General features: G+C 41.2%; 2 protein-coding genes across 5 annotated transcripts in view; one reads left to right on the plus strand and one right to left on the minus strand.

Annotated features, from left to right (window-relative positions):
* Nucleotides 1–16,472, minus strand: part of LOC124271162 (protein MCM10 homolog) — a 69,008-nt gene extending 52,536 nt beyond the window's left edge. Inside the window, exons 1-10 of one of the 4 annotated variants that reach the window (XM_046706236.1) lie at nucleotides 16,272–16,472; nucleotides 15,959–16,003; nucleotides 15,383–15,592; nucleotides 14,480–14,584; nucleotides 11,492–11,551; nucleotides 10,813–10,953; nucleotides 6,948–7,169; nucleotides 3,954–4,079; nucleotides 2,263–2,383; nucleotides 997–1,159 (exon numbers count right to left, since the gene is read on the minus strand). In XM_046706236.1, coding sequence (XP_046562192.1) covers nucleotides 997–1,159; nucleotides 2,263–2,383; nucleotides 3,954–4,079; nucleotides 6,948–7,169; nucleotides 10,813–10,953; nucleotides 11,492–11,551; nucleotides 14,480–14,584; nucleotides 15,383–15,592; nucleotides 15,959–15,965 — 1,155 coding nt within the window. In that variant the 5' untranslated portion in view covers nucleotides 15,966–16,003; nucleotides 16,272–16,472. Of the gene's footprint in view, nucleotides 1–996; nucleotides 1,160–2,262; nucleotides 2,384–3,953; nucleotides 4,080–6,947; nucleotides 7,170–10,812; nucleotides 10,954–11,491; nucleotides 11,552–14,479; nucleotides 14,585–15,382; nucleotides 15,593–15,958; nucleotides 16,048–16,104; nucleotides 16,151–16,271 lie in introns of those variants that run through there. The other 3 variants (XM_046706235.1, XM_046706237.1, XM_046706238.1) reach the window with 3 other exon arrangements.
* A 4,283-nt stretch (nucleotides 16,473–20,755) lies between these two features.
* Nucleotides 20,756–26,696, plus strand: part of LOC124271165 (regulator of nonsense transcripts 2-like) — a 56,753-nt gene continuing 50,812 nt past the window's right edge. Inside the window, exons 1-5 of the mRNA XM_046706242.1 lie at nucleotides 20,756–20,890; nucleotides 22,303–22,717; nucleotides 23,599–23,730; nucleotides 23,885–24,113; nucleotides 24,377–24,421. Coding sequence (XP_046562198.1) covers nucleotides 22,407–22,717; nucleotides 23,599–23,730; nucleotides 23,885–24,113; nucleotides 24,377–24,421 — 717 coding nt within the window. The 5' untranslated portion in view covers nucleotides 20,756–20,890; nucleotides 22,303–22,406. The remainder of the gene's footprint in view (nucleotides 20,891–22,302; nucleotides 22,718–23,598; nucleotides 23,731–23,884; nucleotides 24,114–24,376; nucleotides 24,422–26,696) is intronic.

Here is a 26,696-nt window from a genome sequence, read left to right on the forward strand (position 1 = left end):
CAGTCAGTGGGCTTTAACATGGAGTTTTGTTTACACACCAACAGTCAGTGGGCCTTAACATGGAGTTTTGTTTACACACCAACAGTCAGTGGGCTTTAACATGGAGTTTTGTTTACACACCAACAGTCAGTGGGCCTTAACATGGAGTTTTGTTTACCATGCAACAGTCAGTGGGCTTTAACATGGAGTTTTGTTTACCATGCAACAGTCAGTGGTCTTAACATGGAGTTTTGTTTACCCTGCAACAGTCAGTGGGCTTTAACATGGAGTTTTGTTTACACACCAAAATTCAGTGGGCTTTAACATGGAGTTTTGTTTACCATGCAACAGTCAGTGGGCTTTAACATGGAGTTTTGTTTACCATGCAACAGTCAGTGGTCTTAACAAGGAGCTTTGTTTACCCTCCAACAGTCAGTGGGCTTTAACATGGAGTTTTGTTTACACACCAAAATTCAGTGGGCTTTAATATGGAGTTTTGTTTACCATGCAGCAGTCAGTGGGCTTTAACATGGAGTTTTGTTTACACACCAAAAGTCAGTGGGCTTTAATATGGAGTTTTGTCTACCATGCAGCAGTCAGTGGGCTTTAACATTGAGTTTTGTTTACCCTCCAACAGTCAGTGGGCTTTAACATGGAGTTTTGTTTACCCTCCAACAATCAGTGGGTTGAACATGGGAGTTTTGTTTACCATGCAACAATCAGTGGGTTTAACATGGAGCTTTGTTTACCCAGCAACAATCAGTGGGTTTAACATGGGAGTTTTGTTTACCATGCAACAATCAGTGGGTTTAACATGGGAGTTTTGTTTACCCTCCAACAGTCAGTGGGTTTAACATGGAGCTTTGTTTACCCAGCAACAGTCAGTGGGTTTAACATGGATTTTTGTTTACCCTCCAATGTTGCGTATCGGAGCGTTTACTGTCACAAGCATGACCTTTAACCACTCTGACACTCCATCTCCTTACTTGACGTTTTGAAGAGTTCATATATTCTTACACTTGAAGATGTCTTTGGTTCAGTTTTCTGCACAACTACTCCAATTGTGACCCAATCACCTTGAAGGTCAGCAGTGTTCACTTTGAGGTGGAGGCGGGAAAGTTTTATCACTTTGCGATTTTTCATCTTCAGCTCCATTTCCCCTGATGACACGAGAGGTCGCCTGGAAGGAGACACAAACTGTTTTAGAAGGGAACTTCAAGGGATTTCAAGTGTTCCACTATCATTCGCAAGAGGAAGGAGACAAGCATAATTAGCATGATTCAAGATAAGGAAAAATGATCTGTGTTCAGATAGTTAGGATTTGATGGGATTATACTCCAAGTAATTTCTACAAATACCAACTGTGTATGTATCATGCTGGTGACTAATTTCCTTGTCTGGTGTTGTTTAATACAGAACAAATTTATGGATAACATCTTCTTTTATTCATGAGTGCGACGTTTCGATACAGATTCTTGAACCGTTGTACCTGTTTGACAACGGTACAAGAATCTGTAGCGAAACGTCGCACTCACAAATAAATGAAGTTGTTATCCATAAAGTTTGTCTATATTGTACTTTCCAACTTCTAAAATGCCACTCAAAGAAGATGGTGTTCTTTAATTTTACAATTGGTTACTGAGTAACTTTACGTCAACAACCACAACTGCCATTCTTTGGAAACTAATTTCATAGGTTCATTGTTGCCACAGAGGTGAGGTGAGGTGAAATGGGATTTAACATCATACTTAAGAAAATTTTGTTCATTTGATGAAGTGCATGCGTGTGTATGTGTGGCTGCTTGTACTAGCCAAGACTTAAGTTGGTTTTATAGTGCTGGCTCACTGAGATACCATACCCCACTGAGACACATTATACTGACTCCAAGCCAACCAGTCCTTGTTGAACCCATTAATGCCGAGCGCCAGGCAAGGACCAACAAGTACCGTATTTTAACGTCTTTTGGTATGACGTGTCTGTGGATCAAACCAACGACCTTCCGCCCTCTGTGCGGACGCTCTAACCGCTACACCACGGAGGCGGTACACTAACATGGAATTTACAAGATTTGTTCCTTCAGTAAACTATAATTCCTCAGAACTTAAAAATTATTCCCAAGGATGGATGAGTAACGCAGCAATGAACAGTAATCCAGGTGCAGCACAGAGTGTTGGAATATTACGAGAGAAAAGCTCAAAGCGATGCCAACAACATGGAACCCACTGCATACAAATTCCATCACACTGCAGCCAGTGATGCTTCCCAAAACATGTCAATACTCACACTATTCTGATGCCAGTAAAAGGGTCAACGATGAACTTCTCTTCTGGCTTGCTACTGGGCTTAGACGCAGGAGGTGATATCCGATTGAGGCTGTCCTTAGTTACAACGTTCTTGGTCTTCCCTGGCAACACAGTCAAGGGAGACATGATAACACATTCAGCGTAGAGATCTGAGTCTCAAGAAACAGATACCCAGACATGGCTAGTATACCTCCTTGTGTTGTCGATTCTTTGACCAAACTGGCTGGATGAAGGATGTTCTTGAGCATGTCCAAAAACTTTTGCTAATTTCTGAAGGAGCCTGCAGTTGTGTTTTGTGACTGTTATCAGTGCTCCAGATATGGGGTGTATCAGGACATATGTGCCCCCAAACCATGAAGATACTATCAAATTTATGATTAATAGCATATCATGTAAAGGAGCATAAAGGCCTGTATGCCACTATTTTAGTTTGGACAGTAATTCCCCTCACACTTCAGTCCACGTTTATGTAAACATTGTACACTTGCAATGCATTATGGATCTACAAAGCAACAGGGCAATCCTTGGCTTTGAATGGCTAAAACTTGCAACCACTTGAAACATCACATGTTTAGTGAGTCTTCTGTAGCAGTGAAATCTGAAAACATGTTACATTCACAGAAAACTATCATTTGCTTTTTGTTCACGCAAACATGTTTATGTCAAGATACTTGACGAAACATTTGGTAAGAGATATCAGCGAACTTGTAGACAGCACCACATGAAAATCCACAGTTTGAGACATAGCGATGCTGGACTCCAAAAAGGAAAGAATTCCACCCCTGTACACCTCTACGGCTACTTTTAGGAGTATGTACTCCTGAGGGTGAAAACCTATCTGGATCGCTGTTTATGCTAAAGCACTTTGGGGACAGTGCAATACCATACAAGATATGTCAACAATGACAAGTTCACAAACTGCACACACACACCAACAATGACAAGTTCACACACTGCACACACACACACCAACAATGACAAGTTCTCAAACTGCACACACACTCCAACAATGACAAGTTCTCAAACTGCACACACACACCAACAATGACAAGTTCTCAAACTGCACACACACACCAACAATGACAAGTTCTCAAACTGCACACACACTCCAACAATGACAAGCTCACAAACTGCACACACACAAGTTCCAACAATGACAAGTATACAAACTGCACACACCAAAATTGACTTGGCATCATTACAAGATATGTCAACAATGACAAGTTCACAAACTGCACACACACTCCAACAATGACAAGTTCACACACTGCACACACACACACCAACAATGACAAGTTCTCAAACTGCACACACACACCAACAATGACAAGTTCACAAACTGCACACACACACTCCAACAATGACAAGTTCTCAAACTGCACACACACACACCAACAATGACAAGTTCTCAAACTGCACACACACACCAACAATGACAAGTTCTCAAACTGCACACACACACCAACAATGACAAGCTCACAAACTGCACACACACTCCAACAATGACAAGTATACAAACTGCACACACCAAAATTGACTTGGCATCATTTTCAGTGATGCACACATATGGATACAATAGTTATCAGCGAGAAGTGATTTGAACAGCATGTATTCCAGTGAAATTTATAGAAAATAATTAATGAAACTAATCTATCTGTGTCCTGTACTTACAGTTAAGTGCTGGTTCATTCTGTGCTTGAATGGTGAAGCTGGGGTTATGTGCCTCTCTGTGTTTGGGTCCTGCATTCAGAAGAGTCTTGATTTCCCTGCCCTGAGCACTGAGACCAGTCTTCTCACCTGCCAACACATTAGCGAACATGAAATAATTGCCATCTTGAAAAGAGTTACGCGCCTTTTTGTTTTCTTTGTTGTTTAACGCCGCACGCAGCAATATTCCAGCTATGTGGTGGCAGCCTGTAAATATGGACCAGACAATCCAGTGATGAGCATCATGACGTAACTGGGATACGATGACTTGTGTCATACAAACTTGTAAAAAAAAGCAATAAAAAAAAAGTCTTTAGCAACCCATGCTTGTTGTAAGAGGCGATTAGTGGGATCAGGTGGTCAGACTTGCCGACTCCATATAGCTGGTATGTTGTAAGAGGCGATTAACGGGATCAGGTGGTCAGACTTGCCGACTCCATATAGCTGGTATGTTGTAAGAGGCGATTAACGGGATCAGGTGGTCAGACTTGTCGACTCCATATAGCTGGTATGTTGTAAGAGGCGATTAACGGGATCAGGTGGTCAGACTTGCCGACTCCATATAGCTGGTATGTTGTAAGAGGCGATTAACGGGATCAGGTGGTCAGACTTGCCGACTCCATATAGCTGGTATGTTGTAAGAGGCGATTAACGGGATCAGGTGGTCAGACTTGCCGACTCCATATAGCTGGTATGTTGTAAGAGGCGCATTAACGGGATCAGGTGGTCAGACTTGCCGACTCCATATAGCTGGTATGTTGTAAGAGGCGCATTAACGGGATCAGGTGGTCAGACTTGCCGACTCCATATAGCTGGTATGTTGTAAGAGGCGATTAACGGGATCAGGTGGTCAGACTTGCGACTCCATATAGCTGGTATGTTGTAAGAGGCAATTAACGGGATCAGGTGGTCAGACTTGCTGACTCCATATAGCTGGTATGTTGTAAGAGGCGATTAACGGGATCAGGTGGTCAGACTTGCCAACTCCATATAGCTGGTATGTTGTAAGAGGCGATTAACGGGATCAGGTGGTCAGACTTTCCGACTCCATACAGCTGGTATGTTGTAAGAGGCCATTAACGGGATCAGGTGGTCAGACTTGCCGACTCCATATAGCTGGTATGTTGTAAGAGGCGATTAACGGGATCAGGTGGTCAGACTTGCCCGACTCCATATAGCTGGTATGGTATTAACGGGATCAGGTGGTCAGACTTGCGACTCCATATAGCTGGTATGTTGTAAGTAAGAGGCGCATTAACGGGATCAGGTATGTTGTCAGAGGCTTAACGGATCAGGTGGTCCACTCCATATAGCCAGGTATGTTGTAAGAGGCTTTATTAACGGATCAGTGGTCAGACTTTGCCGTAATCCATAGCTGGTATGTTGTAAGAGGCGCATTAACGGATCAGGTGGTCAGACTTGCCGACTCCATATAGCTGGTATGTTGTAAGAGGCGATTAACGGGATCAGGTGGTCAGACTTGCCGACTCCATATAGCTGGTATGTTGTAAGAGGCGATTAACGGGATCAGGTGGTCAGACTTGCCGACTCCATATAGCTGGTATGTTGTAAGAGGCAATTAACGGGATCAGGTGGTCAGACTTGCCGACTCCATATAGCTGGTATGTTGTAAGAGGCGATTAACGGGATCAGGTGGTCAGACTTGCCGACTCCATATAGCTGGTATGTTGTAAGAGGCGATTAACGGGATCAGGTGGTCAGACTTGCCGACTCCATATAGCTGGTATGTTGTAAGAGGCGATTAACGGGATCAGGTGGTCAGACTTGCGACTCCATATAGCTGGTATGTTGTAAGAGGCGATTAACGGGATCAGGTGGTCAGACTTGCCGACTCCATATAGCTGGTATGTTGTAAGAGGCGATTAACGGGATCAGGTGGTCAGACTTGCCGACTCCATATAGCTGGTATGTTGTAAGAGGCGATTAACGGGATCAGGTGGTCAGACTTGCCGACTCCATATAGCTGGTATGTTGTAAGAGGCGATTAACGGATCAGGTGGTCAGACTTGCCGACTCCATATAGCTGGTATGTTGTAAGAGGCGATTAACGGGATCAGGTGGTCAGACTTGCCGCACTCCATACAGCTGGTATGTTGTAAGAGGCGCATTAACGGGATCAGGTGGTCAGACTTGCCGCATTAACGGATCAGGTGGTCAGACTTGCCTTCATACAGCTGGTATGTTGCAAGAGGCGCTGGTATGTTGCGGCGGGCGCATTAACGGATCAGGTGGTCAGACTTGCCGACTCCATATAGCTGGTATGTTGAGGCGCATTAACGAGAGGTCGCGGCATTATACGGGATCAGGTATGGTCAGACTTGCCGACTCTATACAGCTGGTATGTTGTAAGAGGCGCGGCGTGCGCATTAACGGATCAGGTGGTCAGACTTGCCGACTCCATACAGCTGGTATGTTGCGGCGTTGTAGAGTAGCGCATTAACGGGATCAGGTGGTCATGACGTGCCGACTCGGGATCTGGTAGTTGTAAGAGGCGTGGTCAGACTTGCAGGTGGTCAGACTCCATACAGCTGGTATGTTGCGGAGTGCGGCATTAACGGAATCAGGTGGTCAGACTTGCCGACTCTATACAGCTGGTATGTTGGATCCAGGGTCGTGGTCAGGACTCTGCCCACAGCCATACAGGCGTGCGGCATTAACGGGATCAGGCATGGTCAGACTTGCCGGAGTGCTGCATTAACATCAGGGGTCATACTTGCTTCCTCACAGACTGGTTAACGGATCAGGTGGTCAGACTTGCCGACTCTATACAGCTGGTATGTTGCGGAGTGCATTAACGGGATCAGGTGGTCAGACTTGCCCACTCCATACAGCTGGTATGTTGCGGAGTGCGGCATTAACCAACCAACAAACAAAACAAACCAAACTTTTGCATAAATGTGATGTGACAAGTTTATAGAAACAGTTTATGAAACTCACCATCCATATCTTCCCCCTCGCTGTCACTTTCACCAAACAAATCTTTCTTCATGGCCTGTCTATCAGCCTGCTCTATACAGGAGGGCTTGGCGGCAGACTGTTTGGGAGTCAGTCTATTACTCCCCACCTGCCGCTGGCCTGGTGAGCGACCAGGAGTCTTAGAACTTTTCTTCTCTTTCTGGGACGTGCTGGTAGGGAAGAATGGGTTCGCATCTTCAGATTCTGAATACAAGAGTAGACTTTAGTGCAGTGAACCACATAACATTATCGCTGTCATCGTACCCTTTTTGGGAATATACCCTATGTCCCAGCTCAATGCTATCTGTATTCAGTCCGATTGTCCACCTACTACAGTGCCTTCAGATCTGCTATACATCAACACAAAGGTAATGGTAGTGGTAGTGCCATGAATATCATGTAACATATGGCCAAGAAAACCTAAAGAAACAAAATTACTTCAAACAGCAGGGATTTACATGGACTCCTGTATGTGAGGGTCCCTGGGACTCATACTCTTAATGTTTTAATAAAAATATTGTACAATAAATAAAAATCTATTTTATCTATTATACGGCCCCCACCACATGGAGTTACCTCCCTGCTACACATGCTCAGCCAACCAGGTAAGCACCTAGGCCTGTATCATCATTCCTTCTGCTGAATAAATAAGTGAACAGAGTAGCGGGGAGATGGGGCCCTACACCCCAAGACGACTCTCTTCAAAGAATTTGAAACCTCTACAGGTTTAGCTAATTATTTTTCATAGAGATCGTCCTTGGGGTACATATATGCATTAACACAGACTCCCAAAGACCGGAGGCTAGGGAGGAGGGAATTCTGTCACAGTACAAAGAAATAGCGATCTCGTAATTACAAAAAGTTACTAATGCCATAACACTCACCTGTCACGTGTCCCCAAAGCTTCTGCGAGAGGCATTATGGGTCGTGATCCGACAGGGAGAAATCCTACCGAGGACTGACCTCAATCAAGTTAAGCATGACAACACATCATATAGAGTGTAAACAAACCCCGCCCACTGAGTGAAAACTCTATGGAGAGCACCGTAAGGGGGAACCCACAACTCACAACCGAAAATCTCAACCGAGCGGCGATTGAAAGTTGGCAAGAATCAACAGCGGATATATCAATGAAACAACAATTGAACACAGCGTCTCTAGAAACCAAATAACCAAGACTCACTCGGCCAGGGTGGCAGGACACTGTCCACCAGAGAGAACAGAACGGCCAAAGCATGCTCGATCACGGGAGTGTGTATCGAGCTGATAGTGCAGTATGAAAGTGCTAGGCCGGCTCCAAATAGCGACAGAGCAAATCTCTTCGATGGGCAGTGCCGCTGCAAACGCTTTTGAAGTGGCAAGTGCTCTGACTGAGTGAGCCTTCAACCCCTCAGGGGGAGGCTTGCCCTTAGCCTGATACGCAGCACAAATAACCGATGCAAGCCAGCGAGAAAGTGTCTGTTTGCTGGCAGGAGCCCCAGCATTCCCGCCACCGTAACAGCAGAACAGATGGGTACCCGTACGGATCCCTTGTGTTCGTTTGATATAGACCTTGAGGGGCTGTCACATGGAAAGCGTGTATCGATCTTCGGACAGTAACTATCGGGGAGGCGAATACTGAATGCATGTAAATCACCAACCCTTTTCCCAGATGTCACCGCCACCAGAAAAACGGCCTTCCAGGTCAACAGCTGAATGGAAATAGACGATAGACGTGAGAAAGTAGGACCGGACAGCCAATCTAGCACGATTGACAAATCCCAAGGTAGGCTGGTACGCCTGAGAGCAAAATGACCTGCTGTGCCTCCGGAAACAACATCGCACCCAGCCTATACGGAAGGGCCAGCAACGTCTGCTGGGTTGCCACCGAGTAGCGTGAGGTGGACACAGCTTGCGCACCCCTATGACTGTGCACATCACCGTAAAGAGTCCCTGGTCAGGTGGGCAGTTAGTTGACGCAGGAGGACAACATTAGGTGAAACGTCACCCGTGCCCGCCTCCATTTCTAGGGCCGACCTCTGAATCGAGGAGAGGTACGCCCCTTGGACCACAACCCGAATCTGTTGCATGGCATTCCTGTAAACCTCCTCGTAGGTATGGTATGCCTGCCCCAGAGGGGCGTCTGACTGGGCAAACAGTGGAACCAACTGCCTGTTTGGCAGCTGGAGCTGCACCCGAGGAAGCCGAGCCTCCCCTCGAGGGCGACCGAGGTAAACACGCATTCGTCCACCACTGGAACGAGGAAGAGGGACTCATCACCCAGCCGATTCCACTTTTAAAGTTCGGGCAAATCGAACCGGAGTCTAAAGCCAGCTAGTAACGGGTCCACAACATCCTGAACCAGGGAGGGCAACATGCGAAGCTGCGTCTGAGAGGGCTGCCTGGGAGCAAACGCCTCACCCGGCAGGCGGAACTCAGACGAGTCCTGGCAGCTAGTCGGCACTGCAGCTTGGGGTAACAGTAGCGCAATGCGCTGACGTACCTCTCGTAAAGCTGACGAGAAGCTTAAAAGCCGGACTACTCCTCAACCTCCATGGACTTGGCCCCCGAGCCCAAGCCAGAATCCGGATCCTCTCGAAGAGAAGACCCAAACCCCAACCTGGTGGAATGCCGAGCCACATCGACAAGGGGAAGAGCCTGAGACGCTCTCCGGTCCGGCCACCGACCGCATGCAAGGACCCCGGTCCCCAGTCGCAGGAGGCTGCCCAGACTGGAGCCTCCACTCTCAAGGGGATAGGGTGTGCAGGGACCGGAACACCAAGAATACTCAACTGCCCCTGTGCAAGTACCAAGAGAGGGACTGGTTGCGAACCCTCCCTCTCCGGGCCGGCCGAGGCTTCCAGAGCCGTAGCCAATGGCAGCGGATCAACAGAAGCCTCGAGGCCTATGGATCGAGCCGAGCCCGGCGATCCAACCCCTGAACTCTCCGCCCCCCGTCCAGAGCCAGCAAGGAACTCCCGCCGGAGTCCTCCAAGCGACTCATGAATGAAGGACTTCACTGAGTCCATATGCTGTTCGAACAATTGCTGTATGAAAGACATAGCAAGTGGTACAGATTCTTTAGAACCCTTAGATTTAGAAGGCCTTTTAGCCTTTTTTGCTTTGGATGGGGGTGTCTCCTCAGTTGGATCCCCTCCTGCCTCCCTCAATTCTCTGTAGAAGAGGAAATCGGCAGCCCGCCGTATCTGGGCACGGGGGGAGAAACCAAGGCAAAGTTCGCACACATCAGGGGAATGCTTATCGGCAGGCGGGATGTGTAGCCCACAGGCAACCTACACCATAAACGCCTGTAGCTAACGGCCAAAACAACAGCTAAATACATGTATAAACATTGAAAATACGTGTATGCGATGTGACATGAAATAATTGTAGAGTAAAGCAATATTTCAACCACGTGACCCACCAACTTCCCATCGTGGAATAGTAACACGTACGTAAACCAATGGAAAGCTAGCTTAAATTTTAATACAATGGTCACATAAATGAGAAATAACCGACTGCAAAGTCAAAAGAGTGTTCTAAAGAATGAATAAAGACCATACATACAGTAGTTGAAGTCTCAGACATTATCGTAGTACGCATCTACGTTGGTCAGCTCAATCAAGCACGTGTGTACACAATCGCGGAAAGCAGAAGGAATTGCGATATGGCGGGCCTGGGTGCTTACCTGGTTGGCTGGCGCATGTGTAGCAGGGAGGTAACTCCACGTATTGGGGGCCGTATAATAAATAAAAAATATTCCAGTATCGCCAAATGGACATCAGTGTATTACATGGTTGTATTTGTATCTACTAAAGGTGGAGCCTAATTAGAAGAGTATGAGTACATCTACAGGAGTGGAACACACCATCTGTGAGCCGAGTCTGTGGTGTGGGTGGTTTGTGAGTTGTCGATGATGTCTTCGTTGTCGATGGTGTCTGTGCTGAGGACTGAGACAGCAGCTGCTGCTGAGTTCCATCATCACGTTTCTGCATGGCTGCAAGCTCCGCTACAATAAACAGAATACAGTGGAATATGCATATATATTAATTTATTAATAATTTAGACAAAGCACCACAGAGGTAAAAGATGAAGCACCATGGTAAAATCAGGCAAAGTACAAGTACACGGGCTGAAATGGTAACAAAGCATCACAGAAGTGACAGGTGAAGGAGACGGCAGTAACGGCACCATGGTAGTAACAAGCAACAGTGTATATTGGACACTCATAGCAGAATGGTAATTATTGACAGTTAACAGACTGACTGGTTATATTATTACCTTTAGAACATGTAATAAAGAGTAGAGACGGTTCCCCGATAAACATTATGATAATTTTTTGACAACCAGTTCAAAAGATAAAAACAAGGGTCAATAGTGGGAGAACGCTGACAGATGCATCTGGTCTAATATTAGGACTGTGTTAGCGCCTTGAGCATGCACAAGTGCGTGGAAACATGCGCTTTATAAATAGCCATAGTTATTAAGTTGTGATATCCTGGCCACCAGGTGGTGGTGTGTCTACACAAGACTGTTGCTATACCTACCCTGCAGAGCTGCTGTGTTGGGATCAGTCGGGGCAATGACATCAGGCTGCTTCACTGGTTCTACAACAAAGTGGCAAAAACAAAAGTCATTATCTATTAGTAATACATGTAAAACATCAACTTATAAACCGACAGTGAAGTCACTCTATTGTTCTTTTTCTCATAATATCCCTCAAATCTGATAAAATCTCGCTTCCTCGGGCAATTATCTAAATAATGTCCCTCTGTCCCGGGCAATTATCTTAATAACATCCCTGTGGCCCTGGCATTATCTTAATAACGTCCCTCTGCCTGGGGATTTTCTGTGGAATAGCCCTTGTCTTTAAATTATTACTTGTTTTGAAGATTGATACGACTTTGTCTTGCCATCACTGGATGCGTTCTTTAAATATGACAATATTGACAATTTCCAACATGTAGTGCCGAACACACGGTTTCGAACCTGTAACCCTTCGCTTACTAGCTTGGTGGTTTATCCACTAGGCTACGAGGGATCACTGTGAAGAATAAGATTGTTTGTCAGCATGAACCCTGTGTTCCTCACAAGACGGGTAGTGCAGGCAGTGCACGTGCAGGGCACAGGTAGCGTCTGCGGAGCACGTGCATTGGGAGGCGTCGGCTGCCAATCTCATCCCAGTTGATTTCAACAGTAAATACCAAAGTTTGAAATTATATCTAAAGCATATCTTCAGTCGGTTTATAAGTTGGATATAACATGACCCGTGGGCATTATTGAAAAGTAAGCCCTCTTCCCTTGGGAAATGCCTGTTTAGTTGGGAATCAGTTTGGATTTTATCATCAGTTATTGGGGTTAATGGGGTAGCCTAGTGGATAAAGTGGTCCCTCATAATGCTTTAGACAAGGGTTCGATTTTCTCCACATGGGTACAAAGTGTGAAGCCAAGTTGACTTCTGATGAGACAATCCAAGGAGAGAACAAACAATTGCAATAGATGGTCGCAATAGACAATCGCTATCGCAATAGTATGTTGCAGAGACTATCGCTATCGCAATAGTTGGTGGCAATAGACAATCGCTATCGCAATAGTATGTTGCATAGACTATCGCTATCGCAATAGTTGGTCGCAACAGACAATCGCTATCGCAAGAGTATGTTGCAGAGACTATCGCTATCGCAATAGTATGTTGCAGAGACTATCGCTATCGCGAATAATGGTTAACAGACAATCACTATCGCAATAGTATGTTGCATAGACTATCGCTATCGCAATAGTTGGTCGCAATAGTTGGCAATAGACAATCGCTATCGCAATAGTATGTTGCATAGACTATCGCTATCGCAATAGTTGGTCGCAACAGACAATCACTATCGCAATAGTATGTTGCAGAGACTAATCGCTATTGCAATAGTTGGTCGCAATAGACAATCGCTATCGCGAATAGTATGTTGCATAGACTATCGCAATGGTATCGCAATAGTTAGTCGCTATAACAGACAATAAGACAATCACTATCGCAATAGTATGTTGCAGAGACTATCGCTATTGCAATAGTTGGTCGCAACAGACAATCACTATCGCAATAGTATGTTGCAGAGATAGACAATCGCATTAGTATGGTTAATTATAGACAATCGCTATTGCAAAGTATGTTGCAGAGACAATCGCTATTGCAATAGTATGTTGCAAGAGTATGTTGCATCGATGTAATATTTGTTCCCCCTCAATACTCATCCCTATTTACAATACTGTGGTATTACATCATGGATGCCTAATCTCAATGCAATTTCACATCATGCATGAACTGTATGGGATACATGTTTACACAAAAGACAGTCACTAATGTGATAAAGCTAAGCATGTTAAGCACAGGCTTAAAAATGTCTCCGAGGCAGCATCTCAACGAATAGACCTTTCTTATTTTCAGTGGTATCATACATATCACCAAACATTAGTACTGAAGGAGCAAGAGACATGTGTCTTCTAAACTGTACTAGGGTATATATAGGGTGTATGACAGTAGGTCTTCTCTCTCGCTAATTACCACGGCAGTGTTCATATTACAGTGTTTGTTTCTTTGGAGTGTTGCAAAAATATTAATATGATTTCTATTTTCAGATTGTAATCTGGACGATGATGCTCGTGTGAGTGGATGTTCCTTTGTCGGTCGACCTGTGTATGGTATGGTGCGTGTTGGCGAGTGAGCCTAATCATGCATTAAAGTTTCTTCGTTCAGAAGCGTAGGCTGACGGAAGTCTTTATAATCGCTTATTGTGTACATATATATATATTTTTTTGGCTGTTTGGCTGTTGAGCCGAGAGAATCTGTAAATATGTTTTGTAATGCAGCTCAGCATACAGTTGATTTACCTGTTTTGGTATGGTCGAATTCACTAGTGAAGCTTTGCTTTATGGTAATGCTTTATAGTGTGAATTTAATGTGTTTGCTTACTCTTTGTTGAGTTATGATAATTAAGTAATATAAGTATTGTAATGCAGCTAAGCAGATACTTGATTTGCATGTATATGAGAGGTGTATTATCTGTGTTCTAGGCTGGCGAGCCTTGATAATAATGAAGTTCACTTTGAACGTATGGTCTGTTTGGGCGAGGATTGTTTCCCTCATATTAATGCTATGTTGTACAGTATACATCATAATTTGTATTTATGGCATGCTCAGTATCGCCAAAGGTTAAGCTGTAAACTCCCCAGAAAGGTGCGCCGCTGACTTCGCCGGGAGAACACGGTCCAGAGTAATTTTCTCTTGAATGCAGTTTTTGATCTCTGTTTACGTGTCGGGCAGCGGTTCCACACCTGATGATGTAATGTTGAAGGAGGGAAGTGTATTTTGAAGGTTGGTGTGTTGATGTCACACTGTTTGCAATATTTGTAATAAACTGCCGTGTGTCGACACTGCGACCGGGCCAATATTATTGTGATGTTTGTTGTTAGTGAATTGGTAATGTTATCATTGCATGGTGTGTACGGAGAAAGCATATTAACATAAACGCTGCTAATATATCACATACTGGCAATGTCTTTTGAGTCCAGAGTAAATTCCTCATCACTGTCATCAGATTCTCCAAGAAATGCAGCAATAGACTCGGGATCACAATCATCCTTTTCCGTCTGATCTGAAGAAAACAGACAACGGCAACTCAAACATCTATAAAATTACACAGAGGGTCAATACAGTGACCTGTTTTCAGTAATATTCCATTTTCCAGCTATATCCCAACACCTGTTGTCAATTATATTAGTTTTTTTCTCGATGCAAGTTACATTACAGCTGCATCTCAATGGCCTGTAGTCTATAATATTACAGCTAGACACTGATGGATCATGGTCATCAATATTACAGGACTATGGTGAAGAGAGACCTAGACCATGTAGAAAACATTCACATACATGCTCAGTGTTTCCACTGATTTAATTATTTATCGGACACTGTGTCTGGCGACCTAAAATTTTACCGGTCATGAATGAAATTTGCCGATCATATCCTATTACCATACTGTAAGTACTCATTTTAAAGTTATTTTTTGCCTGGGTATTTCCAAAACACAACAATTTTTGTGACCATGAAAGCACAGCCAAGACTGTCATTTCGCTTACCCATGATTTTTTTTATTTTAATACATGATTATTTACCGGACACAGTGTCCGGCTGGCTTTCAATTCACCGGTCCCTAACAAATTTTTCCAGCGATTTTCAGGAGAACGGAAACACTGCATGCTGACAAAAAATCTACATCCTGTCTTGGTGAGATTCTCCCTAACAGTGACTAATGTCTACACTTCAGTATGATGCCTGGGAAATTTCCACTGGAGTAAATCTGAAGAAATGTTTCAACTTTGATGTCATACTATATATAACATTTAAGAATCAGCCACAACACATCCACATCATCATGACAACCACAACAACTTACTACTGTCAGTAGCAGGAGCAGCGCTGGGAACTACTGCTTCACACAAATCTTTTTCAAGAGTTGGAATCTCGGCATCAGCATCCATCTCCTCTGTCACAACAGTCTTGCTGCTTCCCTTCGTCATACCTTCCCCAGGCTCTTCACCACTGCCAAAAGCCTCATTGGAATCCTCATCAAGAAACGCCACCAGCTCATCCAAGTCACAATCATCTACAAAAACAAGTAAAGGGCAAAGCTCAGTCATAACCTATATAGGCCATTCAAAGTTATCTTGGCCATACTTTAGCATGATTACTTTCATAAATGAAATTAAATGCTGCTTTGAATAAAACTTAATCTAAATATCAAACCTAAATGTTATCTTGTTAAATTCCCATTGGGAATTCTCACTATGAATGTTGCACAGGTGGGTTGGGATATCAGCCTGTCTGAGCTGGTCTAGATACACCCTCTAGTAACATTTTTTGGTAATCAGCTGGCATTTGTTTACATAATAACATTAAAAGTACAGAAAATGAACCTGAGACAAGTTTGGACTAGAGGTCTTCAAGTTCAGTATGGAATGGTTTCACTTACCTGCCATAATTCCTGATCTTGGTACTTCTGTTTTGTGGCGTGAGTCTTACAAAGGAAACAGTGACTTTTTTTAAGGAAAGCATTGCAAACTGAAAGTTTCACATAAACAGATTAATTAGAATATAAACACAAACACTTCTGTTTACCTTCTCGTTTCAGAAACAATGGAGATCGAGTATCTATACACTTTCAACATAGGCGCCCGACTCTGATATATTTATAAGTATGACCTATATGTACATATAGGTCATACTTATAAATATATCAGAGTCGGGCGCCTATGACTTTCAATAAAGCAAGGTGCGAAGCAAACCTTCAGGTTCTGTGACAGACTGAAAAGGTCTTTTCAAACTTGCAAATGATAGTCTGCATACGATGAAATCAAGAAATCCGTTAGACCAACTAATCACTAGGGTATTTCTTTCTCTTGTCCACGTATTAATTATGTTGTTGTTTCGTTTTTCGTTACTGAGATTTCCTATGTTTGGGACTCCCGCCAGCACAAGTAAAGTTATGCGTGTTGTTAGTTTCGTAGAAAGGGTTATATTTCAATATTGGAATACCTGAAACGAAATATGTATATGGATAATATAATATTTGTCAAATGATATCAAGATAACGTTTTTCACAAATGATTGCATAACCTCATTTCGGTTTGTGTAAAGCATACATGGCATATATGACTGTCGTTGATATTTTTTTCTGAATCGAGAAGGAACTTATTTCGTTGTATATCACTCAAAACAGAACAGCACCAAAACCGGTCAGTGGACGTGGTTCTCAACGGCCCATTTTTCTGTTCCCAAAACGGGCCAATATTTATCAAAGCGGAAGTGTGTACAAATATCAAAGCGATACCTTTATGATACATTTACATGTAGTGTAAAAAAGTGGGTAGTGTTTGATTAAAGCCCATGTGTGTGTCTCTGTGTGCGCTTTGAAACCAAATTCCGCGTATTCATTTAGAAACTGGTAACTGTAACATATTTTGCCCTTATTAAAAGAAAAGGGATAAAACTGAAATTGAAATTTGGAAACATTTTACTTGCAACCTGAGACGAATACAAAGAAGCGTGAAAAATCAACAATGTCAGAAAGTAAAGTCACTATGGCTACTTCACCAATCTAGACAGTTGTCACACAGATCTAAAATAATGATTGTTGTGATTGGATAAGATAAGATGAGATATAACTTTATTATCCCGGATGAAATTCTTTTTGTATAAAAAAAACTACCTCAAAATGAATGTATACAAAATTCACAATAAATATACACACAATGATTACATGCACAAAATGAATGCTGATGATTCCATACAAAAAGGCTGCGTTAGTAGTTATCGCATGCATGATGACTATTCAAAAACATTTGTTGCATTAATAACACGAATACTGGATGGTATGAAGTACTGTCGAGATCTGTTTGTTTTAAAGGAAGGTAATCGAAAGCGGCGTCCAGATGGAAGTAGTTCAAAATGGTGAGATAAAATGTGAACTATCAATTCTAATTTTAGTTGCCTTTTTGACAATCTGGCGCTCATAGATAACGGGAATAGACTCGAAAGACACTCCATAATTTTGTTGTCAGTATTAACAATTTTTAAAATTTTGTTTTGCAGACAGACCACCATACCAACATAGAAAAAATTGTAGGTCACCACACTTTGAATAAAGGTTTGATAAAAAACGGTCATTATGGTTTTGTCAATAGAAAAGTTTCTTCAGCGGTGAAGAAAATAAAGTCGCTGTTGGCCTTTTTTGTGAATGTGATGGATGTGTTTTGAAAACGAAACGAAAGTTTTGAATCTAAAATGACACCGAGATATTTGTAATGGTCCACTCTTTCAATTTCTGCATTATCAATTATAAGAGGATGTAGAGGTTCCTTATTTCTGCGAAAATCAACCACCATTTCCTTGGTTTTCTTTACATTCAGAAAAAGAAAATTGTCTTTACACCTTGATAGAAATTTGTCAATGCCTTGACGATAATTATGTTCAGAATCAGAAATTAGGCCAGTAACAGCGGCGTCATCTGCGAATTTCACAGTAAATACGTCATTTAATGACAAGTAACAGTCATTGGTATACAAAAATGAAGAGTAAGGGTGAAAGAACACAGCCCTGTGGAGCTCCAGTAGAGGTTGAGAGAAAAGAAGATTGATAGTCATTGACATTGACAGAGTGAGTTCTATGTACCATGAACTCTTTAACCCATTTGATAATGTTGCTATTAACGCCTAGATTAAACAGTTTACTCATCAAAAGGTGTGGTTGGATGGTATTGAAGGCGGAAGAAGAACCAACAAAGAGGATTCTTACATAGTTGTTACAAGTCTCTAGATGAGAGTAAATATTTTGCAGGAGGGTTAAAGTTGGGTCCTCCGTCCCACGCCCTGGTCTATATGCAAACTGTAAAAGGATCTAGCAAATAACTTACATTAGCAAGCAACAATGTTTTGATAACCCGTTCTAAACACTTCATCGCTATGGATGTCAAAGCAACAGCTGAACTAACTGACCATCGACACATCTTCCGACATATGACATATAGTTGCTCTCCACATTCTTTCCAAACAATACCAGGTAAGTTATCAGGGCCGCAAGATTTGCCTACTTTGAGTTCTTTAAATGACAACAGAACATCACTTCTTGAAATTACTAAGTCATCAGATGAAGGTAAAGATGAATACATCTTATTAATATCGTTGGTAAAATCATGATAGTCAAATCTGGCATAAAACGAATTCAATTCATTAGCAAAAACAAGATTATCTTGAACATCAATACACTGCTGGTTTTTTTTGTTAATCCCAATTACAGACTCAAATCCTTGCCCAGCCTATTTCAAATCGTTCGTGGTAAACATTTTTTTCAATTTTAACTTTATATTCTTCTTTACATTTTGCTGTTTGACGTAAAATATCCCTTTGTATTTATTTAACTTTGTGAATATTACCTGAACATAATGCCCGTTTCTTTTCATTCAATAAAGATTTAAACTCCTTTGTGACCCAAGGTGTATTATTACGGTAAACTTTGATTGTCCTAAGAGGAATAATATTATCAACACAAAACTGTGTCTGTGACTGTGTTGGTTAGATCGTCCAGAGTATTACGTGCTCCTTCAAAAATATCCCAATTAGTACACTCAAAACACCCTCTCAGCTGATCCAGTGTCTCAGTGGTCCATGATTTCACTTGCTTGATAACAGGTTTTTCCGACTTGAGCTTCTGTTTGTAGGTTGGCACAAGATGGATAGCGTTATGATCTGATGTTCCGATAGGCGGTTTTACGTAGGATTTGTAAGCGTCAAGGATATTGCCGTAACGAAGATCTAATGTCTCGCCTGGAGGGGGTTAGGGCGTTGGGGTAGCTAAGTGGCTAAAGCGTTAGTGTATCTACATCGCGCCAAGAGTAGTTATGGGTGTGTTATTTCACTACAATGGCCACTGTCCACACGATCAGTGATACATTCCACTCTCTCAAGTCATTCTCTAAACATACAGTACACAACACCACCTCCGTACTTTACAGGACCCTTATATCACCTTCAAGGGACCTTTTGTAAGTCAAGGTTAAACCTTGGCTCATGGGAGGGGGATCTCGCCATAATGCAGCTATTTTGGCAGATGTTCAGAGTCCGCGGGCCATCCAGACCTCGCTTTGTACTTGTGGTCAAGGGGAAGTAGATCCACTGAGACAAGGGCAGTTGGGACACTGACAACAGCAATGTAAATGATTGTGTCAGAGAATGTTCACGAGTATATAGATACGAAACCAGTTTTCGTTTGATCTGTCATGATTTTTTGCAGCAACTCGGACCCTTTTTGACAAACAGTTGCCCGTTTTGTCCAAACGGATTGGTCTTTTTTGGCGTAGGTCCGTTTTCAATGGTATCCATTTCATTCAAGGTGTAAATATATTTTGTCACAACGCCCTTCTGCAGGATAGTTTATCCCGGGATAATACAAACAACCTCTCATTATTAAAAATATGTCCCTTAGGACATAATATATTCGAAGCAGTTGTTATTATGGTACAAGTTCGAAACTAAAGAAGTAGTTGTACCGTGTACTAGTAGCACTACAACAAACTATAAGTGAGTTCCATTCGTAAAGACTTTCGAAGTATTGATTCAATTAAATTGCCCAGTTGCGGGCCAAATATTTTAATATACATTTTCGAAAAGTGAAAGAAAGACATTGTGTGTATAAGACTGCCCCGATTTGTGTTTCTAGGTTTGCCATCTCACTGATATTAAGCCGTCAGTCAGAAGTCAGGACTACAAAGTTCTGATTGCTGACCATAAAGTCCGTCGTTCGAATCTCATCTCGTGGTTTGGCGTTTGTAAAGTGTATCTTTGTTACGCCCATGGAAAGCAATCAAAGAAAAGTTCCAACTCGACATTTCCTTTCAGAAGACATGTTACTTTAAAATTGCTAAAACAGAGGGTATACATGTAAATATGGACATTGGTTTGAACAGGAGGGGTTACAATGGACCAGATCACTGTGCCATGAATATATCATTTTGAGTGCCAATTTGAACACGATTTCCTTTTCAGAGTTCACCTACATTTATACCCTCGTTTCATAATTTAAAATGTTATTTAAGCTTTATTTATATTATAACGTTTGTATTGCGAGACATACAATAGTTAAAAAGGTCAAACAGAATTATAAGCACAAACATATACACGCACATGTGCACGCGCGCATGCATGCGAGCACGTAACGCCTCCATGTGTGAATATAATACGATTAGCTGTGAGACATATACTATGTTGCTCTTGAACGGAATAATCCGGAAATATCCGAGAGAGGGAACGTTGCAGACGCCATATTCGGCAATCGTAAACACAAGTAAATTCGTGTTTTTAAAGACCGTGACAGTCGTTAGTAAGATGTGATATTCTTGTTCAAATGAGCAGTACGTATAAATTGCCACTTTTGAATACCATGCTGAATTTAACGCTAATTTGTAAGCTCTGTGTTACGTTTAGTATCACTTCACTTCCTATGTTGTTTACGTTTTACACGACTCCACGATAACGCCTATGATCAACAGTTTATACGTTTGGAACGTTTTTCTGTTTATTCAAAGAATACTATTAAATCTTTCTTGTCAGATTTGTGTAGTGGCGTTAGATTAAATAACATCAAGCAACAACACCATGACATGTGATTTTTTCATTGTCAGATGATGAAAAACATTGATTCAGTTGGTCAGTCGGTTGTAATGATTTACAAGTCACCATGTTTGAAATATATTCGTAAACTCCAAATGTAGGTTTAATTTGTTCTCTGACAGGTAGTGAGTTAGAGATATATTCTATGTCAATATTTGTTTTATCTAAGTATTTAATTAACTGTTTGGTTGGTATTTTGTTACATTTTGTACATTCTGAAGTTGGTAACAGTGAAGGCAAGATACTTTGGTTGATACTTATGGATGACTTGTTATCCATAAAACATCTTGCCTTTATTGAAACGCTTTAATTTACTTTGGACTCAACCTTCCATTTTTAAACATTATAAACGTGGGTTCTGACATCTAAGCTTACATGGTGCCTGAAACCAGTGAAAATCTGTAAGGTGAGCTTTGTTGGATGTCACGGACAGCAATATTCAATCTGGATGAGAAAAGATATGTTCGAAGGGTTCTTCATTTTAGTCAGCCTTTTCAAGTGAACAGGGATAGTTTTGAGACTGTAGGCACGTTTCAGTGAGCCCTTTTGAATTTCTAAGTTTGAAACAAATAACGGATAATTTCCAACTTAAATTGCAAATTTCCCAATTGCTCAGAATTTATGAAAATAACATTGAAAGAAATTAAATATTTAACTAATCTGATTTTTCTCCAATTTCTGAATTTGTCTGCCAAAGTCACTTGGTTTGGAATCCAAGATAAATCACTTGCAATGACTATCCATCTTGAAACATTGTAACCTGACAAAATCTTAAGAAGTGTATTTATTGTTGTTTAATTTACATGCACATAAATAGTAAACTGTGTCATGTCTTGTTCATTTTGTTGTTCATCTATATCAAATTAAGTCTTTGGGCAACACAAGCTTCAATCCTGTCTCCTTGGCAGAGGTTATTACACACTGCTATATGTATGCATATATATGCATGTACATAATACTGGAATATGATTGATCTAGGCACTGCACCTGTATACTGTTGTAATGTGTCCTCAACTGAACTAATGAATTTGTTTGTTCAAAATTACAAGAGAATGATTCAGGGATTACTCCTTTGCAGAGCAGAAACGGACTCACACATAAGTTTAAGGATTAAACATTATTGTGTATTTAGTTTTATTTGTAATCTTATCAGTTTCAGTATCCTGGCCTTTGTACCAAACCCTGCTTGTGAGGTTTGGAGCAAAATGATAAAACAGAACATGAGGTGGAAAAAAGGATAACCTAACACACAGAAAGATGGATTCAAATGAAGGCAAACAAGATGAAGGATTAAAAAGCACCAAAAGTAATGGGGGTGGGAAAGATGGTGGGAAAGATGGTAAACGAGAAGACATTGGCACTAAGGCTGGTCGAGACAGTAAAGATGCAGGGAAGGATGTGAGTGACAGGAGACAAGATGATTATCCATCCAAAACTAGCAGCAGAGATGGAGGAAAAGATAGAGGGAGGATGGGAAATGGTGATCGAAGGAAGGATCCTCCTCCCCACAAATCTGTGAGAAAGGGTGCAGGTGATGGACCTGGGGACTACAGAGATAGTCGAGACAGGTGAATGTTTTTAATGTGTATGATATATAGAGATTATTAACCTTGTGTTTTTCCGTATCATTAATATCATATATTAGGAATAAAAATTGTATTATGTGAGCTTTTGGTGAGCCTAATGCATAATTTTATTCCTAATATATGATATTAATGATACGGAAACACACAAGGTTAATAATCTCTTTATCATATAATGTCATTCTAAAATTACTCTGAAAAAAGAAGCAAATCGTACATGAATTTATATGAAGAGAATCGATCATTCGCGTAAGAATACTTAGCGGTACACCAAGGTGAAGGTTGTTCATGACTGCGGCATATGGTTGCGACTAGTCGCTAATACAGTGCAAACATAGCTCATGCTTAAAATAAGATCTTTCTGTCTAAAAAGAACAACAAAATTGGGCAGGGTTTTCTTGGCAGTGTTTCTATTTTCATTGCGGGTAATCACCTCATCAATGTCAGTTTCTGATACCTGACGGAATCGATTCCTAGTCTGTATTGTGATCGATAGATCCAAATCCTTGGTTCATAATCCGTACCTTCCATTTGAACGAAGTATTCGGTTTCGTGTTTTCCAAAGTCAGTTACTGCAGAAAGTTGTTCGTGGATTGACGTAATTTGCATAGTTATCAGATTTGGATACCAAGTTTATCAGATTGCTATATTGCACCGATAACACCCTCCATTAGATGATAAAAACATGTACCAGTATGTCTGATAACTTTATTGAATGCAATTCAACTATTTCATGCTTGAGATTACATATGATTACAGTAAATATATCTTAAACTGAAAGAAGAAATATAAGTTTCTTAGTGGATTTGACAATGATTGTGAACATAACTGGAATTTCAAGAAATTGATGTCCATTGTGACTGTAGATATGATGACTACTATGATCGGAGAAGTTCTGGCCAAGGCAGACCACCACCAGATCGGGGTGACCGAAGGCAAGATTCAAGAAAAGGCAGCAACTTTGTGGGAAAACCAGATAAACTAGATAAAAAAACAAGGTACTTGATGCCATGATTAATCATCTGTTCATTTAAAATGAAGCATTTAAATTCAACTTTATGTTTTGTAAGAAATAGAATGTCCCACCACTTAAATTGTGTTGAGAGCCTCAAAGATGTGTGGTTGTGGTAAATTGTAAGTGTTTTGCTTCAGTACACCAAACAATGTAAGTAAACCAAAGGATGTCAAAACTCCAGCCAAGATTGAACAGGACAGAAAGGCTCAGAAAGAGAAAGAAGAAGAGGAGAAAAAGAAAAAGGAAGAAGAAAAGAAGAAGAATGAAGAAGAAAAAAAGAGGAAAGAAGAGGAGGAAAAACAGCTAGCTGAACAGAGGAGGGTTGAGGAAGAAGAGAGGAAGCTCAAGGAAGAAGAAGAAAGAAAGGTGAAATAATTTTCTTTTCTAATTCCATTCATTACAATGTGGTAGGAGTGGCAGAAATGTGTGATATTGAGTTTAAATCCCCAATCCTTCCAAATCATGATACTTGGTCATTAAACTAACACACACAGAAAACATTGAAGTTCTGTTAATTAACTCTTGGAGTGATAAAGAGTACCACATTGCCTAACTGAATGCCACCATGGTACTTATCATTAGTTTTGTTTATTCATATCCAACATTGTTCTTTGTAATTTTATGTTCAGAGGCTTGAAGAGGAAAGGGAAAAACAGCAGTTGGAGGATGAAAAGGTGCGTACAGTTAAACCCCATTAACTCAGTGAAGGCCCACTAAATATGCAACCTCTACAAAATGAGAAAAACATTTACAAATTGTTTTTCAAGTTTGCAGATGTACTTGTGTGAATTAGAAGTTACATTTTGCTAATTTCAGCTATTGCATGTTATCAGCACCAGTAGCATAGATAAAGCTGAAATGAGTTACGACGACTGATTTGAGAGGATTTCAGAAATCCTCATTCTGACTGTTTGACATGAACTATTGAGATGTGGAATAAAAAAAGAAAGACTTTACTCACAAACTTGCTCATGCATAAATTTTCTCTTGAAGTTCCAATAATTGACTTGTCGCTCATACTGATGTATTTGGTCATGCAAGAAGTTCAAAACATGGAAGTGTAAGAAAGAAAAGAAGGATTGTTATTAATTTATTTGAATATGTGTAATAGTTTCCTAACCAATGGGGCGGTTGGGTAGCCTAGTGGTTAAAGCGTTGGCTCGTCACGCCGAGAAGGCCGGGTTCGATTCCCCACATGGGCACAATGTGTTAAGCCCATTTCTGGTGTCCCCTGATATTGCTGGAATATTGCTAAAAGCGGGCGTAAAACTAAACTCAGTCAATCAGTCCTAACCAATGCTTCAGAGTTTTGCAACTTTTAGATGTGACGGTTTTTATCCGACATTGCACTTTGTTTGTATTAAATGTAATGGTATGTCCAACCCAATCCTTTTTCCTTTCGTATAAATAAATGGATTGTCATCTCAGGTTCATGAATAATGTACTGATATGAGCCAGTGAGTCACTCTGATAGACATGTTTGCCATATTTGTGTTTGTCTCAAATTGTATTCAAATCTCAATCATGTAAAAACCTGACTGATCACTGATCTTGAGCTAAAGTAAACATTAATCACATTGAAACCTAGTGGCAAAGCTTTTCTTTTTCATATGTTGGTTTTCTTGTAATCTTGTTGTCAAGTCTTTTGCATTTTTTATGAAGATATCACAGTTACAGTTATATTCTATCATGGTTCCTTTATTAGGTCTTCAGACGAAAGTCTGGAAGACCTACTGTTATTATCCGAATATTCTTCTTCTTCTTCTTCTTATTATTATTTGTACAATTTTTGTGACAGCTCTCCTGACCTAACCGCTTGGCCGATTTTCATGAAACTTTCAGGGGTGATAGCCTGTGTGCTGAAATTGATACATAGTCGAAAAAATCCAGACTTCCGGCTTCCGGTAAGGGCAGAGAACCCAAAATGTCAAAATATTTCAAACTTTTTCAACCTCTATATCTCCAATACTATTAGAGATAAATTGACCAAATTTTCACTCAATGTAGACAACACCATTCTCCAACGATTCAACACATAGCAAAAGTTGGCCGGTAGGTCACATTTTCCGCAATTTTGAAAAAAATGAATTTTTTGCCGATTTCCGCGTTTTGACGGTGCCTGTCTTTAAAAATCTTCTTCTCCAGAACGGCATATAGTACAATCGCGTTCGATACACCGTTGGAAAGCCTACACGCTGGACACCTTAATTTGTTCAAGGCATGTTGATTTCATGAATAGTTTTGGAGTTATCGCCCTTGGAAGTTGGTGAAATTTTCTAAGACGCATTTTCATACGGTTAAAAAATATGTCACAACTCTGTGAAAAATCAATGGATTCCATTTTTCTAAGTACCATCCTCTAGGTAATTGAATGGGAAACATTTTTGCTTCACATCATGGTTATGTAAAAAATCAATAATAACGTCACCATTACGACACAAACACAGCCTTCGCGATTTTGCACATTTCCGCACTTTTTTGACGGTGCCTGTGTTTAACTATCTTCTGCTCCTGAACAGCAAATAGTACAATAGTGTTCTATATATCGTTTGAACGCCCACACTCCGGACTACTTAGTTTGCTCAGGCCATGTCGATATCTTGAATGGTGTCTGAGTTATTGCCCTTGGAAGTTGGTAAATATTTGGCAAAACTCATTTTTATAGGGTTCACAGCTCTGCGAAAACACAATGGATTTCCTTTTTGAAGATGCCAAACTGTAGATAATGAAATGTGGAACAAGTTTGCTTCACATTATTATTATGTAAAAGTTCAATAGTTACGCCACAATTACGCCACAAACAGGGAGGGACATTAGGATTTTGCATTTTGTCAGTTGCGAGATAACTAAGTAAAGGAAGCGGCGAGTGTTGCTATATTTTACTGTCGCTTCCTTCAGTTAGTTAGTTATCTCATCTCACAGGAAGCGCCAGTAAAATCTAGCAACAAT

Source organism: Haliotis rubra, unplaced genomic scaffold (genome assembly GCF_003918875.1).
Source record: "Haliotis rubra isolate DU_JTF1 unplaced genomic scaffold, ASM391887v1 Scf158, whole genome shotgun sequence".
Classification (NCBI taxonomy): domain Eukaryota; kingdom Metazoa; phylum Mollusca; class Gastropoda; order Lepetellida; family Haliotidae; genus Haliotis; species Haliotis rubra.